Source organism: Otolemur garnettii, unplaced genomic scaffold, assembly GCF_000181295.1.
Source record: "Otolemur garnettii isolate 467f Iridium unplaced genomic scaffold, OtoGar3 scaffold00088, whole genome shotgun sequence".
Taxonomy (NCBI): Eukaryota; Metazoa; Chordata; class Mammalia; order Primates; family Galagidae; genus Otolemur; species Otolemur garnettii.
Genome location: NW_003852483.1, coordinates 4,711,569 through 4,730,906, shown reverse-complemented (window position 1 = coordinate 4,730,906; position 19,338 = coordinate 4,711,569). Strand labels below are relative to the sequence as shown.

General features: G+C 38.0%; 1 protein-coding gene across 1 annotated transcript; it reads left to right on the top strand.

The window, feature by feature from the left end:
- Positions 1–646: 646 nt before the first annotated feature.
- PTPDC1 (protein tyrosine phosphatase domain containing 1) lies at positions 647–16,933 on the top strand. The gene is made up of 9 exons (XM_012808355.2): positions 647–935; positions 1,425–1,596; positions 3,888–3,968; positions 4,215–4,333; positions 5,688–5,825; positions 7,617–8,875; positions 11,764–11,949; positions 14,034–14,144; positions 16,774–16,933. Exons 1-9 carry the CDS (start codon positions 704–706, stop codon positions 16,888–16,890), a joined length of 2,415 nt encoding a protein of 804 aa, XP_012663809.1. The 5' UTR covers positions 647–703; the 3' UTR covers positions 16,891–16,933.
- The last annotated feature ends 2,405 nt before the right edge of the window (positions 16,934–19,338 follow it).

Sequence of the window (19,338 nt, the reverse complement as noted above, 5' to 3'; positions counted from 1 at the left end):
TATCCAGTAGAGGCATAACCAAGAAGCAGGTTTTCACATTATGAAACTAAAAATATGAAATTAAATGTCTTCTGATAATATATCAGTTCTGAAAATATAGTTATTTGTTCTGCCCAAGTGTATATTTTCTATGAAGAAAATATACAGCTGGTTGGTTAGGAAAATGAAATATTTTAATAATGTTGTTAGGTGTCCCACATATCCCACTTTATTACAGTTCACTTTTTACCCTGTTCCAGAGAGGAGCAGACAGAGAATTTTTTTCCTAAAATATCCAGAGAATAGATGTGAAAGGAATAACATAATTTAAACCTTTTAATATATGTGTTTACATCATGAAGACGTTTTCCTAAATTCATTACAATATTGTTGTGGTGGTGATTCTTTGGTCAGATCTGTTAAGTGTGTTTGAGAAACAGAATAGTCTTGATTTAGGAATTTTCTGTTTAAAATGCATATTATTCATCCCTACATTTGAACAATTTGTCCCCAACACAATCCCTTCATATAAGATTTTTCCTGTTCAGATCTAAGTGGGAATCAGTAGTTTCTTTGTTTGTCTCTATGGAAACCAGTCAGCCTATCCTGAATGGCTCTTAGATCATACAGAATGATGCTTGAGTCTCGGCGTAACTTCCTCACTGAGTAAGCTGGTGCTGACTTCTCCCTGCCTCCAGCTCTTGCCTTCCTGGAGCTGAGTGCCATGCAGGTACAGGATACACCCCGGCGGCCCTCCGCCATGTACTTCCTCAGCTCCTTTCTCCAGGGCCGCCGGCATTCTACCTCTGATGTGGTCCTGCGGCTGCAGCAGGCCCGGCGTGGCTCTGGCTCCAGCTCTGCCACGAAGCTGTTATCCTCGTCCTCTCTCCAGGTGATGATGGCAGTGTCTTCAGTCAGCCAGGCCGAGGGAAACCCAACTTTCCCCAAGAGGAAAAGTAAACCTCTCTTTCTTTTTATAGATAGCCACTCTTCTGTATCTAAATTTAAGAAATGTGACTATACTGTGTTGTGTTTATACTTTTTAATATGTTGGCAATAAATTCTACATTATACTTTTTTACTGTCTATTTGGTAAGTATTTTAGAGGATATGTAAGAGGAGATAAAATGATGGAATGCTTTGTGTGTTTTTTTAAATGAAAATGTAGTTTTGAATAAACTCATCCCCTTGTAAAAGATCTCTCTTTACAGTTTCTTCCTCTTGTTACTCACCTGTGGGGAAATTATTATATCTGAAAGCTTTTTTAATATTAAGAGATAGTGCACTTAGATGAAAAGGAAATGGTTTTGTTTTCTTGACAAGCTGAAGGGGATTTAGCACTGGCTCGTCATTGGCCATCCTGAGATAAAATGGAAGCTGTTTTCCATGTTGCTGTTTCATATGGAGAGTGGAATTGTGAATCTTCCCTTCCTTGTATGTTCTAGAGAATTCAGAACGTCCGACTCCAAAGTACACAAAAGTAGGAGAGCGTTTGCGGCATGTCATTCCTGGACATATGGCATGTTCCATGGCATGTGGTGGTAGAGCATGCAAGTATGAGAACCCAACCCGCTGGAGTGAGGAGGAACAAGCCATTAAGGGGGTTTACTCATCCTGGTGAGTAGTCCAATCATTTTTACATAGCTCTATGAGATAAAAGAAGGAGGCTGCCCGTGAGTGGGGAACATGCATGTGAAAGGGGCTGTGGAAGGCTTTGAAGTCAGGACCTTACCTTGCTAGTCAGGTCTGGCTTTGCCCTAGACCAGCTGTGTGATCGTAGCCTCTTGAACCTCAGTTTCTCCATCTTTAAAACAGAAATAAGACCAAAACCATAGGATTTTTTAAAACTAAGTGAAATGATATGTGTAAATTATTTTTTAAAAAAATGTGTAGATAACTCAAGTTTCAGAAATTGCTAGAAATAATAAAAATGTTCAGCTGTAAGTTTAAGAAAAGTATGAGAATGAGATACCTATGTGGTTTTTCAGTTTCATGCTTTCCTTTATTCTGTATGAAAAGACAGACGTTTACACAAACACACTTCAATCTGCCTTAATAAAAGTTTTTCAAGTTCATAGCTCAGTAGACAACATAGATGCTTGCTTTTTTATGGAACGTAAGTGCCATAATATTCTTGAATCCTAACTTCTTTTTATCTAGTCAAGTATATCTATTTTGATGTAGTGACTTCTGAAAAGTTATGTTAATTAATAAGATCAACATTTGAAACACACTTAAAGGAGTTTGCTATTTAAAGAATTCTGGCAATGAACCCACCTTTAATTAGATATTTATTAGTCTGTCTAACTTACAACGTATACTTTTTCATATTGGATTTGCTGGGTATATCTGTAGTGATACAATCTGAGGTCCACTGTCATTATTGTTCTCCACAGATCATATTCTGATCTAGCATTGTCACGCTAGTGGTCTGAAGAAGCAAAGATCATTCCTGAGATACAGACAAGAAAATTTCTCATTAGTGTAATGTCACATTAATATTTTTGTTTTATTGTTGACGAAAGAATTTGCATCTTTTTTACCTCTCCTGCTTTCCTGTCACATCATCCCTCATGATATACTAAGTATCATTAAATTTAGGGGTCCTAAACCTTTGGAAATTATGTTAAATTTCATGCTTTGTTCCAGAGGGGGAGGTGCTTTTTGAATCCTGCCCTGCTAATTTAATATCTCTTGTTATTCCTCTAAGATTCATGTTACCTACAACTTCCAATAGACTACCTCGTATATCTGTAACCATGCCACTGATGAGAAATTTTTTTTCTTTTTTTTCTTTTTTTTTTTTTTTTTTGAAAAATTTAAACAGAATAGAGTGCAGCCAGTGTTCAGAGGCCTGACAAGAGTGACAGCCATTTATTGGACCTCTGTACATTTATTCGTTTGGTAAACATCCATTTGGCTAAAGGCCAGGCATTGTGCTAGATGCTTTCAAATTATTATCTCTTATCTTCATAAAACTTTTGTGAGTTGCTAATGCTATTTTATTGATCAAGGAATTAAGTTTCAGAGAGACTAAGTAACTCGCTACCAAAAAGTAGAAAAGCTAATGTTTAAAACTAGGCCATCCTGATTCCAGAATCCATATTTGTTGCTAAATTATAATAACTCAGTATTTATTTATAACTGTATGCCAGGATTTATGCTAAAGACTTTACACCCACATTGTATTGAATTGTCACACCAATACTATGAGGCAGGCATTATTATCCACATTTAACATCTTAAGGAACAGGGTCAGATAATTGAGTAACTAAAAGATGCCTCCCTGTTGGTTCCCCCATTTACTAACTAATCATTGAGTAATTAATCAAGACTGTTACCATCACCACCCACTGAGTTTTCTCCACTATGTCCACTAGAATGTCCTGAGAGTCCTTGAAAATACTTTGTTGAGTCCAGAAATAATTTATGTCCTGGATTTTTTGCAGAGATTTTAAAAAGTAGAGTTTCTTAGAGCTCTAATCTTTTTTTTTTTTTTTTTTTTTTGAGACAGTCCCACTAGGTAGAGTGCCGTGGCATTACAGCTCACAGCAACCTCCAACTCCTGGGCTCAAGCGAGTCTCCTGCCTCCGCCTCCCAAGTAGCTGGGACCACAGGCGCCCGCCACAACGCCCGGCTATTTTTTGGTTGCAGCTGTCATTGTTGTTTGGCGGGTCCGGGCTGGGGATTCGAACCCGCCACCTTAGGTGTACGTGGCTGGCACCTTAGCCGGTTGAGCTATAGGCGCCGAGCCTAGAGCTCTAATCTTGATGCAAAATTGAAACCAGAGTTGTCTAAGAATATTCTTACATAGTTGATGAAATCATAGATAAAAATCATATCTCATTTCTTTAAGGTGAAACATTCTAGGTTCTGTGTATCTCATTTCTCCCTTTCCATATCTACAGGGTCACTGATAATATCCTGGCTATGGCCCGCCCATCCTCTGAGCTTCTTGAGAAGTACCACATCATTGAACAGTTTCTCAGGTAAATGCCATATTGGTCACAAACTGTACTGAGCAAACTCATTTTCTTTCTTCATTGCATTTGTCATCAAGTGAAAAAGTAATTTCTTCTTAACAGAAGGCAGTGAAAAGCTTATTTTTAAATAAGAAATCAAAGGTTTTGAGAGTAATTTGTAATGTTTATTAATGCTAACACTTAATACACATTAAGTGTTAATTTTTTAAAACACTAACTCCCAGTATGACTAATTGCTCCTTTTCCTTTAAGCCATGGCATAAAAACAATAATCAACCTGCAGCGCCCTGGTGAGCATGCCAGCTGTGGGAACCCTCTGGAACAAGAAAGTGGCTTCACATACCTTCCTGAAGCTTTCATGGAGGCTGGCAGTAAGTTTATCCCCACCCTCCTCTCCATGAATTATCAAAGACAATGCCCCAGAGACTTTTGTTTGCTTGTTTCTTAGGTTGAAAGGTGATGAAAGTAAACATTTCCTGCCTAGTAGTAAGACCTGTGAAAAGTGGAAATGAGCTAACTTTGACTTTAAATAATGTTTTCTTCTTAGTAAAGTATCACCCAAACAGAAAAGTATCCAAGGTACTCAATGTTAATATGAATATATGAAGCTAGATGAAGCTAGTAGATGATCTAATACACATCCACACAAGAGAAAAACTTAATTCAATTCAAGAAGGGCGGGGGGGGGGAAGAAAGAGAAGGAGGGAGGGGGATTGGTGTGCTCCCACTTAATGGGCACTATGTGGGGGTATAAGGCTCCTGGGGCCTCTTAGGGGTGGGACACAACTACAACAGGATCTATACCTAACAAATACAAACATGGTAATCTATTTCTTTGTACCCTCCAATTAACCTGAAATTAAAAAAATAGTAATAATAACAATAAATAACCAAATAAAAGTACAGGGTTTCTTTTTTCTGAGAGGGATTCTGAGAGAAGACCTTATAGTCTTAATGGTTAACATGCAGTTACTGCCTGCATGTGCCAGACACTATTATGTCATTTAATCCTTAAAGCAGCTGTGTAACACAGTTGTTAATTGCTGTGTTACATACAGGGCCATAGGAGCTTAAAGAGTTACTGACTTGCATGAGGCCACACGGCTTAGAAATGGCAGTCAGGGTTGGAACCTGGAGGTACTCATGCTTTTACCGCTGCCCAGGCCTGCCTCTGGAAGGATGCCCAGGCTTCCTCTGTGACAATCCCAAAATCTCAGTCACAGGAGCTTTGGGACGGAATCTGCTCAACATGTGTTTTTCAAACCATACTGGAAAGCATAAACTCATGCTATCTTGAAACTTGTTTTAAAGAAGCTTATATCTAGCTTTTCTTTTTCCACTGGGTAGAAAATTTGTATATACTGTCTTTAGCCATTTATCAGCCATTAGCTTAAAACAAAACTGTGTGCTTTCCCTCAATACCTGCATAATGTTAGTGTGGATCATTGACTTTATTAATTTGTAACTCTACTTTTCCATAATTCGTTCCAGCTTAGTTTCAGCAGGAACTGTCTTAAGTAATATAGAACATGCTTTGTGGGGAAATGTTAACAATAAACTTACTGGAAATGTTAAAAGCTCATTGTTTTAGGCCTGTGTATCCAATGAGATCTGCACACTTTGTCTTTATACTTTTCGTGAATTCACTCATTTTCTTCAAATGTCTTTGCAAGTATTTGTCCTATATGTTGATTTATTTTTTCCTTTCTCTTTTTCATTGCCTAGTTTATTTCTACAATTTCGGGTGGAAGGATTATGGTGTCGCGTCTCTTACCACCATCCTAGATATGGTGAAGGTGATGACATTTGCCTTACAGGAAGGAAAAGTAGCTGTCCATTGTCATGCAGGGCTTGGTCGAACAGGTAAATTCTAAGAGATGGTTTTAGTGTCTTTTAGGCATATTTAAACATAAAAAGAATAAGATTTCCTAATTCTTAAGGACAAATATTCTTCAGAATCCTATGAAAGCTTTGGGGTGAAGTAGAAGTGAATACAAAATATTTGAAATACCTTAAACAGGTAGTGACAATAACCATATGTTGGTGAGAGTATACTTGAATGACTTAGGACTGAAAACTCATCATATTTAGCAATCAGGCAGCTTGCTAAAACTACTAACTAACTGACCACTCTTTTTCTGATTTTCTTATTTAAAGGGAAAAAATCAATACCTCATTTTAATACACATCTTTTAAAAATGTAATTTTCCTTCACCAAAATAACAATGAAAATAGCAAGCATTATTTCACTAATATGTTCTCAGCATTTTACATTTGCTGTCTTTTAAAACTTTTACTAACAATGTGAGTTGAAGAAACTGTACTTTGAGAGAAGCTAAGTAATTTACTACATTTAATATGTTACAGGATCAAGATTTAAATCCATGGCTGACTCCAAAGCTCATGTACTTTTGACTTTTCGAAGTATAAAGGTTTTGTTTGTGAAGGAGAATCTATCTGTGCCTAGAATTGTATATAAGAAGCCGTGATTTTATTTAAAGACTTAGCAGAATCTTATTTGAATGTTGGTATTAGGGCAAAAAATAAAGATCTTAGAGTTGAAATCTTCATTATTATCTGATCTGAACAAATACTTGCAGCTCAGCACAGTATACTGTCTACCTACCTGTAGATCTGCTACCACCTGACAGCCTTCTCAGAGATGGGACTCAGCTCTGCTAGAGGTTGTTAGCTCTGAAAGTCAAGCCAAAATCTCTGTTTCTGGACATTAGCATGATAGCTTTGTGGATATTTTACACTTCCACTAAATCTGCCATGTCCTAGTTGAGAAAGACGTGTTGTTCCCTACTATGAACTGGAGATCATGCCAATTTTCAGAGGTTTTGATTTTCCTATGTAACCAGGTATTCCCAAACTTGTGAATTGCACAAGTTTATTTGATTTTCCTTCTACTTTAATATTAATCAACTGTTATATTTTAATTAATTTATTAATTATTACATTTTCATTAGTTACCCATTTTAATTAGATGTTAATAAGATACATAATGTTTACATTGTTGAAGCTGGCTTCCTTAATATGTCTTAGTTTTCCATAATTATGGAAAAATAGAGTTCTATCATGGTCTGGAGAAAAATACATAATAACATAGATACAAGTCTGAAAGAACTGTCAGGAAGAAAATAGGCTTTGAATGTAAATAATCTCCAAGGAAGAAACCGCCTGAGCAGGAAGACCACCAGACCTGAATATATCAGCAATTGATGACAAAGATAGCAGGGTGGGAGGTTGCAACCACAAAGAAGATAGGCTGATTATTTGGAAATTCAAAAGAGTTGTTTAGAGTGGAAAATAGAAGCAGGATTTTTTTCTTCCCTGTTGCAGTTGGGTAGAAAGAGGAGGATTGATGGGCCAGATGTTCAGTTCACTCATTCTCCCTCCCCTCCTGCATATTCACCTATACTGTGCCAGTGTAGGATTACCAAGATGACTCAGTCACGGGGAGGGGGTACCATGTAGACAGGTAAAGTTCTCACAATAAAGGGAGTGCAATCTGTACACAAGGTTACAAAGTTATCATAATTGTCCTTAAAATGTGCCTGTATTTATATGGTTTCTTGACACATATTCAAGTTTTAAATCAGGAATGATAAATAGATAAAAATTACCAATATTTTCTTCTTCACTTTGTAGGTGTCTTAATAGCCTGTTACTTAGTTTTTGCAACAAGAATGACTGCTGACCAAGCAATTATATTTGTGCGGGCAAAGCGACCCAATTCTATACAAACCAGAGGACAGCTACTCTGTGTAAGGGAATTTACTCAATTTCTAACTCCTCTCCGCAATATATTCTCTTGCTGTGATCCCAAAGCACATGCTGTCACCTTAACTCAGTATCTCATTCGCCAGCGTCACCTACTTCATGGCTATGAGGCACGGCTTCTGAAACATGTGCCAAAAATTATCCACCTCGTTTGCAAATTGCTGCTGGACTTAGCTGAGAATAGACCAGTGGTAATGAAGGATGTGTTTGAAGGACCTCGTCTCTCTGCTGAAATTGAAAAAACTGTGTCTGAGATGGTCACAATGCGGCTAGACAAAGAGTTACTAAGGCATGACAGTGATGCATCTGACCCATTTAACCCCAGTGCAGTGGTGACAGATATTGAGAATCAAGATGTGATTCTTTCCAGTGAGCAAGAGTTTGACCCCCTTTGGAAGCGGCGGAACGTTGAGTGCCTTCATCCCTTGACTGGTCTGAAAAGGCATCTCAGCTACAGTGACTCTGATTTAAAGAGGGCTGAGTCCCTCATGGAACAAGGGGAGACTCCACAGACGGTGCCTGCCCAGGTCTTGCTTTACCACAACTCCAGGCAGCTGAAGCCTGTAAGCCATCGTTACGTCCCACAGTCTCCAGAATTAGATTTACATAAGGAAGCTTTGGTTCGCAGCACATTTTCTTTCTGGAGTCAGTCTAAGTTTGGAGGCTTAGAAGGACTCAAAGATAATGGGTCACCCCTTGTCCATCGGAGTAACATTCCAAAGGAAGCACAGCAGAGTGGAGCTTTGTCTGAAGGTGTTTCAGGCCTACACAGCCCTGGGGAACCACGTTCACCCAATTTTGCAAATGTTCATAAGGATCTAAACACTTCTCACCAGCAAGTAGGCCACTGTCAGTGTGAAATTCGTGGTGATTGGGCTCCTGGCTCTGCTAAGGAGGGCAACAGGGCTCACCAAAGCCCTCTGGATTGTGTCTCTGCTCCCAAAGCACAGTTCTCAGTTGGACATGAAACCCAGGACAACAAAGATCTATCTGAAGCAACTCCACACTCTGCTTTGCTGTCTGAATTGAGTGTTGAAGCAAGGAGAATACTGGCAGCCAAAGCCCTGGCAAATTTAAATGAGTTTGTAGAAAAGGAGGAAGTGAAAAAGAAGGTAGAAATGTGGCAGGTACTAATATTTCATCTATGTCAGAGCAAAAATATGTATTTTCTCACATGTATTTGTTATAGTAATGTGAAGATAGATTTGCATGATATATAACTTTTGAGCTTCAGGTTTTTCAGCTGTGATGTGAGTGTGATTATTACAGACACAACATGGGGTGCTGGTGTGCTTTCATTTTAAATTTCCATGTGCAAGAAAGTACTTAGCAAGATTCCTGTATAAGGCATTGACATTGGTAGCTTCCTTCTTTCTTGCTGTTTGTGGGGCAACCAGCCCACAGCAGACAGCATTAGGAAGTGACCTGATGTATCTCTAACCCAAGGCCTGGCACAGGGAAACACAATTTGAGAACCACTGACCTACAGACAAATAGAATAGTTACTTCCAATAGTTATTGGAAACTATTCTGTCAATAGTTTCCACTAGTTGTGTCAACACTAATATTATAGTGAGAAGAGTGATGCTGTCTCCTCAGCTTCTCTCCTTCAGTCTTGCTGATCTTGCTCTAATAGGGCAACTATGGGTATTTAGGAAAGCATATGGGAGGAACCACAGACTCTCACATGCCGTTAGTTTTATCTGAGATGAGGTCTTTAGGGCACATTTCTTGGCTTTTACTTAAATGAGAATGTGAGGTTTTAACTTTTAAGACCTTGTGTTATGCTTTTAGGAGGAAGATAGTCTTAAGTCAGCTCCACTCTCTTTGCCCTAAATGAGCACCTGATGTCCAGAAAAGGCAGACCTTGTAAACCCTAGTTATCAGAAACAGGCAAATAGCCCCAAAAGAGGGCGGACTCAGTGAAATCTTATAAGTCTTCCATTCAGTCAGCAAATATTTCCTGTGCATTACTATTTGTCAAGAGTTAGCAAGCGGCTCGGCACCTGTGGCTCAAAGGGCTAAGGCGCCAGCTACATACACCTAAGGTGGCAGGTTCAAAGCCCGGGCCCGCCAAACAACAATGATGGCTGCAACCAAAAAATAGCCAGGCGTTGTGGTGGGCGCCTGTAGTCCCAGCTACTTGGGAGGCAGAGGCAGGAGACTCGCTTGAGCCCAGGAGTTGGAGGTTGCTGTGAGCTGTGATGCTACAGCACTCTACCCAGGGGGACAGCTTGAGGCTATGTCTCAAAAAAAAAAAAAAAAGTTAGCAAGCAAAAGATCTTCCGTATCTGGTAGAACATCTTACATCCTTACTCCTGGGTCAACCACGAGTGCCCTCAACTAAGTAACCACGAGAGCTCTGCCTGTGCTGATGATGAGATCTGGATTTGGTTTGGGGCAGACTGTTTCAATATATTGCAAAACCAAAAGCATTTTTAGGGGTGAATCTTTAATAGGGATAGTTTGCCTTTTTATTTCCTTTCTAGATTTTATCCTAGGCCTTTTAGTAATAGTAATTTTAAAAAACCAATGAATTCCAGAAAAAGTAAAATGAACACTATTTGAATAGTATAATGCTGCCTGTGCCTATTCTATGCCTTTTAACCTACCTTATTATGATTTTCACACCAGTTCTGGGGGCCAGATGATACTGTTTATGTTTTCTTTGTCAATCTTATGAATTCAGTATCACAGAGGAGGAAACTAAGGTTCATGGAGGTAAGGTGACTTGCTCAAGGCCCCTTGTATGTGACAGAACCAGGGTATAGTTCAGAGGTTTAATACTGTGTGTTATCCCAGCATGTCTTTCCTGACTTCACTGGAAACCCTGAAGAGGGTTTCTGAATAGTATCAGTTCTGCTCAGCTTGTCTTCTCATTAGCTGCGTAAAATCAAATAAAAAAAACTGATCTGTTGCATACATGATCTATGGGATGGGAAGGAACATGAACAGCTAGGTGTTAGCTTATTTATAAGATAATAAAGAGAAGCCTAGAACCAGAGAATCCTTGTGGTATGGCAGAAACAGCACAGACCCTGGAGTAAGGCAGAACTGGGTATGGATACCTCCTGTGCTATTTTCTAGCTTTGGGCTCCTAGGCAAGTAATCATCTTTCCTGGGGCCCAGTACATTTGTTTGTGAGGGGCTCCCTGCTGGGTGCCTTGAGAGTCAGATAGGTTGTTTGTGATAGTTTCTGTCCCCCTGTATGTGTGCTATAAGTATTGGAGGGATAAATGAATAAATAGTAGCAATTATACTTATTGCTATTGCAAAAATATATTTGATTCACTAAAACATAAATGTGAACCCTGTCAAAAATCAATTAAAGTTATTATGTCATTTCTCTATTTCTCTCTGTGAGGTGAAGTTTCAAAATCGCCCTGTATTTGGAGTATTTAGCATGACTTCTTATGCTAAAGGTTAGGTTATTTTCACCCTATCAAATTTCAGGATGCATGGCTTGTTATTTTTTAAGTTCTACTCTGGATTCTAAAAAGAAATTTGAAAAAAATACTTACACCCCATTTACCAACTTTAAACTTTACCATCTTTGTATACTTTAAAGTTTCACTCATAAGCTTTTCCCGAAATCCTAGGTTGATTTACAAATGTTCCCTTATTTATACTTTTTATATACCATTCTATTTTATTGCAGTAAATACTTCTGTCTTGTTTACCAGTCCTGAAAAGGAAGACTCACTCTTCCTGAACTGTTTCTGTTGTTTCTGAATGAAGGAGAATTTGGATTAACTAAGCCCCTTCACAGTACTTTAACAGACTTTATCTCAGCCACTTAGCCCAACACCTCGTGAAAATGGGGATGAGTGTCACAGAGGGAAACTGAATCTTAAAAAAGTTTCATGTCTTAGCCCAGTGTCTCACTGCAAGGAGTCCCGGATCCATACCCTAGAGCCTGAGTTTTCACTCTCAGGGGCATCCCAAGGATCATCATTGTTGGTTGATGAGCCCCTCCCTCTTGCCTGTCTCTATCTATCTTTCTCTTCCTTTTCAGAAAGAACTAAATTCCCGAGACGGAGCTTGGGAAAGAATATGTGGCGAGAGGGACCCTTTTATCCTGTGCAGTTTGATGTGGTCTTGGGTCGAGCAACTAAAGGAACCTGTAATCACCAAAGAAGATATGGACATGTTGGTTGACAGACAGGCAGATCCTGCAGAAGCCCTGTTTTTGTTAGAGAAGGTAAAGTTGCTGTTGGACCAGTTAAGGACTTTAACTAAGGCCCTCAGTATAAGTTTCACACACTAAAAATGAAAGAAATCCATTATTAAAAAGTGAATTCATACTGAATCCCATACTTATCTAATTTAATAGTTTTTTCAAAATATGAGAGGAAATTAATACTCAGTGGAAACATCTAGAAAATATAAAAATAAAGAATAGAAAAATATATAAGCATAAAAATAAAAAATAAATCTTGGAGAACCACTGTAAACATTTTTAAATCTTTTAGTCTTCTCAGTGCATATATTACCTTAGTAAAAATCATTTAACATAAAATTTTGTTTCATTAAAAATATTTTATTTTTTCTTAAAATTATAACATAGGTTTTCCAGTGAGTGGTATAGTGCTTTTCATAAATATTGACTGTAATGGTCATGTGATGCTCTTACCTGGGGATGCACCACAGTTCAACACTTCATTACTGTCAGGCATTTGTTTCTACTTATTTACTGTGAACATACATATGGGAAAAATTATGAAGTAGGTTAGAATATGCACTCATTTTTATTTTTTAAAAGGAATGTCACATATATGTATTTAATTTGTATACATGTAAAATATAGAGTAATATAGATGGAAAAATAAGAAACTGGTGTAATAGTGGTTGCCTCTAGGGAAAGCTACTAAGAAACAATGGATCTAGGTTGGAAATTGTATGAATCTTTTTATAAAATTTAGTATTTTTAGCCATATAAAGATACTAAATTTTCACTTAAAAATAGGCTTGTTCTTATTTTAGGAAGCATGTTATTAATATCTAATAATCAGCCTTGAGCCTTATTAATATCTAATAATTATACTGCTCATACTACAACATAAGCATCTCTTCATTATTTCCATATGTTCATTCAACATTTTCTATTACTACACATAAACACATGCTTACACATGTATACACAGAAGCATAACATATCCACATATAGACACATGCATACACATAAACACACACCATAGTTGTGCATTGCACATCTTTTGAGAAAAGATTATTATATCTGGGGTCCTCAGGACATTTTTCTCAGCAATTAAATCAGAGATGAAACAGAAGAGGATGGTAGGGAGAAAATTAACCTTTGTCAGGTAGCTGTGGACCATTCCCTTCAGGAAGTGATTTCCACTATGACTTATCTCCATAGCCCTTAGAGGTAGAGAGGCCCATTTCACAGATAAAGAAAGGTGAGGCAGCTTGCCCAAGTTTGGCAACACATGTGAGAGTGGGATTCATGCTTGGTCTGTTCTGGCACGAAGCTCGTGCACTTTTCTATCATTTGAGTCTGTCATGTAATAATTTACCTCAACCCTCAAGTATAGGGCATTTACATTGTTTCAGATTCTTAACTTTATAGGCATTATTGTAATAAGAATTTGTGCTTGCAGGTTTTTCTCTATTTCAGATAATGTTCTTAGCTTAGATTTCCACAAGTAAAATTAGTGTATCTCTGTGCATTACTTCTTGTATTGCTCGAAGTGATAGAATTTCTCCTTTGCTAAAATGGACAGCCCCCAGGAGGCAAGTCAGTGGACATAATCTTAAGGGATCTTTGCCCCCTTTTCAGAGGCAGCTTCCTTCCATTATTTCTGGAGAGGCTGGGGCTATCACTTTTTTCATCCAACCACCTCCCTCCATAGCATCTGCAGATCTGCAGTGGGCTGGGTTGCAGTGCCTGACTGATCCGTCCACATATCACCATGACATGCGAACATTTTTACTAGCTGAATCAAAATGATTATATCCAGAAATCACGAATGGAAAAATTAATCCTATTTACTATAAGAGAAACATCTGGTTTAAAATTGTACTGATCTTCAGATTCAGTTGTACATTGTGCACTAACTAACCAGCTTTGATATTATCTCCTGAAAACTTTTCATATTATATTAACACCTAACAAGAAACACTTGGTAGAGCTCTTGGAAGAAATTTTATTATTTCAGATTATGAGTATTTGGTCACAAACTAATTCTCAATTCTACAATTGTTTTGAATAGATTTTTTGAGTTATCTTTCAAACAACTGTTTTAATTTTGATTTCTGCAAAAACAGGGACAACATCAGACTATTCTCTGCGTGTTACATTGCATAGTGAGCCTGCAGACAGTTCCCATGGATGTGGAGGAAGCCTTTCTTGCTCATGCCATTAAAGCTTTCACTAAGGTGCGTCACAATCTCCCCTTCCCCCTTCTACACAACAAATCAGCATCATCTTTATAAATTAGAATCGAGAGGTCACCATACTCCTTTAAAATAAAACTTTCAGCTGTGTTTCTCCTTCAAAAGAATATTGACATTTCTTATAAGATGTTGCAGAATTTCCCTCCCCAACTGCAATTTTTTTTCCCAACCAGTGATATTAGGAAGAGCTGAACTGTGGGTTTTTAAAAGGAGAACATTGAAACAAAGAGCTTTTATAAAGCAGAAGAGAAACAATTGGGTTTTGAGTACGTATTTTTAAATCATGTGCCTTGTAGGAGTCAGAGAATATTTGCTTGTTGAGCAAATTTTACCTTAGGTTTGAACAAGAAACAATCTACTGAGAATTAAACATTCAACATTGCCAATTTGGTAGAGTGTCTTGGTTGGCAAATCCTAAGGAAAGAGTAAAAAAACTTTCATTCCTAAAAGCACATCCTTTTGGCTTACAGCAATTTTTCCTGGCTAAAATTAAAAAAGCCAGGTTCATGCCAAGAGCAAAGATTTCCCTAACCCTGTCAGTTAATCTATTTGGTATCTCTCCTATATGATGTGAAAATGTCATTAAACAAAGAACCCAACTTTTGAATGACAGTATCTATGGTAACATTAATGATAATGGCAGTTATTATTTGTACTCATTCCCAAGTTGTAAAGATTCTTCCTTTTTAAGATTTTTCCAATCTCCTTACCCTTCACTCTTTCCAAAGTGATGTCCTTCCTGCAGGTTTCCCTGTTCCTTGTCTGGATTTTATGGCACTAACCAACTGACATCTTTTCAGTCTGGTCGCCACAGTTTCCAGAGTCAGCAGTCTCAAATCCAGGTCACATAATCATTTACATCTATATTTACATTTTCATAGACTGAGAGGGTACCTTCCATGTGAAAAGGGTTGTGGTTTGATGTTTAAGGAGGTAAATACTTGAGGCCATTATTAATGTTAATAAGGAATTTTTGCAAATAGACAATATGGTGGTTAAGATAAAATTAAATATCTGAATTAGAACAAAATATACTTAATGTTGGTCTCTCTGAAAGCAATAGGAATTCTTTGCAACTGTTGTTAGCCTTCTAAGGAGATACTAATGAAAAATTAGATAAGCAGTTGTATAAAATCTGTCTATAAAAATGTTAGGAGGCAGTTCTCCTTGGGTCTGATATCTCTTCACAGTCTGATAAGATGTGCTGACAGCTCTCTATGGCAACCTGCTCTTCACAGATGTCTGTGTAGCTCTGCCTGTACAGCAGAAGGTACATGGTTCTGCCTTCCTAGGTAATCAAGATATTTCCCTTTAGAGCAAAGGTTGGAAGGTTTGCTTCCCTTATAACATATTGGGATTCCCTAAACTTGGGGCTCCTCAGCTATGAGGCAAACCCCCTGCTTGTGCATCCTCCAGCTGGGCCCCTCCACATTGCCTCCATAGTACTTGAGAGACAAGAGGAACCCATGTGAATATGAAGCACATGGAGCCATGAGGGATAAAACTGTCTCTAACCTGTCTCTAACCCAAGGAACACTTATGACACCAGCAGGCTAAATAGAGAAAATCTCAAATCTTTTATAGTTTACAATGGGAACAATCTTCCCTTTGTCAGAATTTATCAGAGAAGGAGAAATTCCAGGAGAGGAGAAGCAGTGATTGCGTGATCCTGATTCTTTTTCAGTGAGTCACACGTTACTATTCTGAGGTTGGGACAGGGAGGGGATAGAGGTACTTATTCTGGTTCTGTGTCCATTGTTACTCCTAACCCAGAGTATAGTAAACTTGGGCTAAGAATCCAAATATGGTACATGGTACCCTCCCATCAAGGGGAAAGGAAACTACCTTTTACTGAGGATTTTATATGTGCCAAACTTATGTTAGACCCTCATAGATACTCACAAAATCCTAAGGAAGAGAATATTGTGCTCTGTTTTGCAGAGGAGGAAATTGAGGCCCAGGGTAGCCAGGTGTATGAAATGAGGATACATAGCTAGCAGATAGACAGCCAGGCTTGCTGTTCAGGTTGCTCTGGCTGCCCTAAAATGGCTCTAGGGCTCTTAGCAGGATACTTAACAGCTCATGTGCTTTGTTTTACAAAGGAAGACTTTCTCCTTATACCATCAACAATTAGTCTCTAAATTAAAAACTTACTTCACACACTCACTATTAACTTGCTTCATGACCAGGTATATGTGATTATACTAAATATCCAGGCAATAGATTTAATTTTTGAGTTTTCATTTGTAAGTTCAATATTGACATGATTGGCACTTCTAATATGTAGTATAGTCTTTCAGTTAACACACTGACTGGCATACTAGAAAAAAAATTTTTTCTTGGGGCCACAGTGTTTTATTAGTTGAGAAGGTCAAGAGCATGGGTTATAGATAGTTCATGAGGCCTCGAGTTCAAAACAAGCATAAGTTAAATACAACTCATATGGTAGTTATTGTGTTAAAATGTGTGCAATTTATTATGTATTTTTAAAATTATATATATTTAGGTTTCTGAGACTTATTTTTTTCTCTACCTCCTTCCTTCCTCCACAAATAGAAACTGGTTAAAATTCTTGTGATAGTGTCCTAAACATAAATTTCTTTGTCACCAGGTTAATTTTGATTCTGAAAATGGGCCAATAGTTTACAACACCCTGAAGAAAATATTTAAGCACATGCTGGAGGAAAAAAGAAAAATGACAAAAGATAGTCCCAAGCTTGGCCTCTAGTGAAGCTGACTCTCCTTGCAATGAATAATTGCAGACCTAAATTTCCAGTTCATATGTGAATAAGTTGAAGTTTGTGGAGCTACTTTTTCTCATAGCACTTTATTTTAAATCCTATCAGTTTGTGCTGAGAATGATCATTCCTGTCTAGAGGAATTATTTATTTTAAAATATCCTTGAGCTTCATTTTTGTTTTGGAAAATTGCCATAAAATTGGTGCCACTTTTTTTTATTTATTTAACTGAACTTGTATCATTGTATTAACATTTTAGGTATGTGGTGTTTACATGCTTATTCTTTTTGATATTTTGGAGAAAGTTGTAACTCATCTTTCCAAAACAACCATTTTTTTGACAGAACTCTTCCTGGAATTTTTACTAAATAGGTAATTTCAGTAGTAAAACCTCACTGTGTATCCATCACCCCAACACATGACCTAAAAAAGTCACCAAGTGTCTTAAACTGTTTTATATTTGTTACTAAGAAGGCTGTTGATACAATATTTTTTAAGGATTTTTTTAAAACTTTGTTTGAAATTATCTGTTTTTTCTTTTCATTTTATAAACGTGACCAAGGATTTCAAAGTGTCTTTCTTCAGAGTGATTTTGTTTTACTTTAATGGAGTGACTGAAAATGGTTGGGATTTTTTACTCATAGTAAGTAGACTTGCTCTTTGTCAGGCTTCCAGACAACATTGCCAGCCTTGGCTGTCACAGGAGGCAGGAGCAGTTTTCAACACACCAAGCCTTATTCCCACTCCCTTGGGTTGCTGCTGAGCTAAACAGCATCTTTACAAAGGAAGTGGGATCAGAGGCGGGCAGTGTGGGAAGTTGCTAAGAAGCAAGATTTGCCTCTATTCTCCCAGGGACTCCACAGGGATAGTCTTGCAGGGGTCAGGGCTCTATGCCAGCCTTGCTCTCACCACTCTGCAGAGGCAACTCAGAGCTGGAAGAAGTCAGGGCTAGGATACTGCTCGTGCTGATGGAGTATTAGCCTAAGCAGCCTGGACCTGGACCCATACTCCCAGATCTGCCACCCCATAGACCCACTTGCCTCAGGGCTCTACCTTTTGCTGCTTTTTTTACCATGAGAATTAAGATTTTTAAACTGAATTTGACCCTATGCATCACCCTAACTGGCTTCGGATAAGAAAGGGTGTCTGCCTCAACTAGTCTTTGTACACCAAGCTGTCAATCAGCAATTTGAAGCCATGACTTTTATTTACATTAATATGTGATTTTACAAGAGGCCATGTCGCAGGTAGGATAGTAGTTATTCCCAGTAAAGAAAATAGTAATTTAGACCAATTTCAAACTGAAGTAGCTACTACTTAATTTGAAAGATGGAATTTCAGGGGAAACAAGACTAATTTAGAATAAATAAAGTTTCTCCAACTCCTGTATTTCTGAACTAAGATCGAGTACATCAAAAATATTTTAGTCATTGTCAGTCTGACTCACTCTAATAGCAAACACTAAATGCAGTGTTTTCCCACATTGTTTAAATTTTCTTGGGCAATCAAATCTCATGAATGTTAATGAAATCAGTTGCCCACTCCTGAGATGTCTTATTTTCAAGTGCCTGGCCTGGGAAGGAAGGAAGGAACAATTGTATTTTACCCAAAGGTACATTATAAAAATAGGGTTTTTACCACCCCCCCCCAAAAGTTTGTTCTCTGTCAGCCTCGCATTGGCAAATAATACCGCAATTCTTGTGACAAGGCAGGTGTTTGCCTGTGCATCTGAAATACTTGTTTAAAATTAGAGAACAGTCAATGATGTGACCACAGCACTGCATGTCTTAAAATCTAAGCACATCTAAGCACATCATCCTGCAAAGGAGATATGATGGGAAAATTTATATAAGTATTGTATTTATTCGAATAAAAGTGAAAAACAAAAACCACCCTAGTCTTGTATTTCTTTACTTTGATACTCTCGGGCATCACACATACCCTGATGATAGAGACAAGGATTTTCTCTTTGGTTTTCCTGATGAGCAGATTGAGGCCTGAAGAGTCAGCCAGCCAAGCTGTAGTGCCCACTCCTTTTTATTGGTTCAGAATGACCAAAGATGAAGGAGGTTAGGATGGCTGAGTTCTAAGAAGAGTGATTAAGGAAAATCTCTTTAAGTCGACAAGATTCTTGCCATCCTCTATTTGGATGAGTTTTTGTAGCCCACAGGATAGAAATATCATTTATTAAGAGAAATTGCAAGTTGTGAAATTCAGTTGAACAGAAATGGGAACATCAGGAGTGCGCACATATTAAGAACTTACATGGACCAACCACACCATTACCTCACTGAATTCTCTTAACAGACTGAGACAGACTTCTTAATCAGTACCTGCATGACAAAGGATGCCAAGTCTGGTGGACTCCACACTGTGCTCTCCTTTCTGATCATGCTGCCTGCCTGTGGGACTGTGTGTTTGTTTTGGGGGATAGAGTC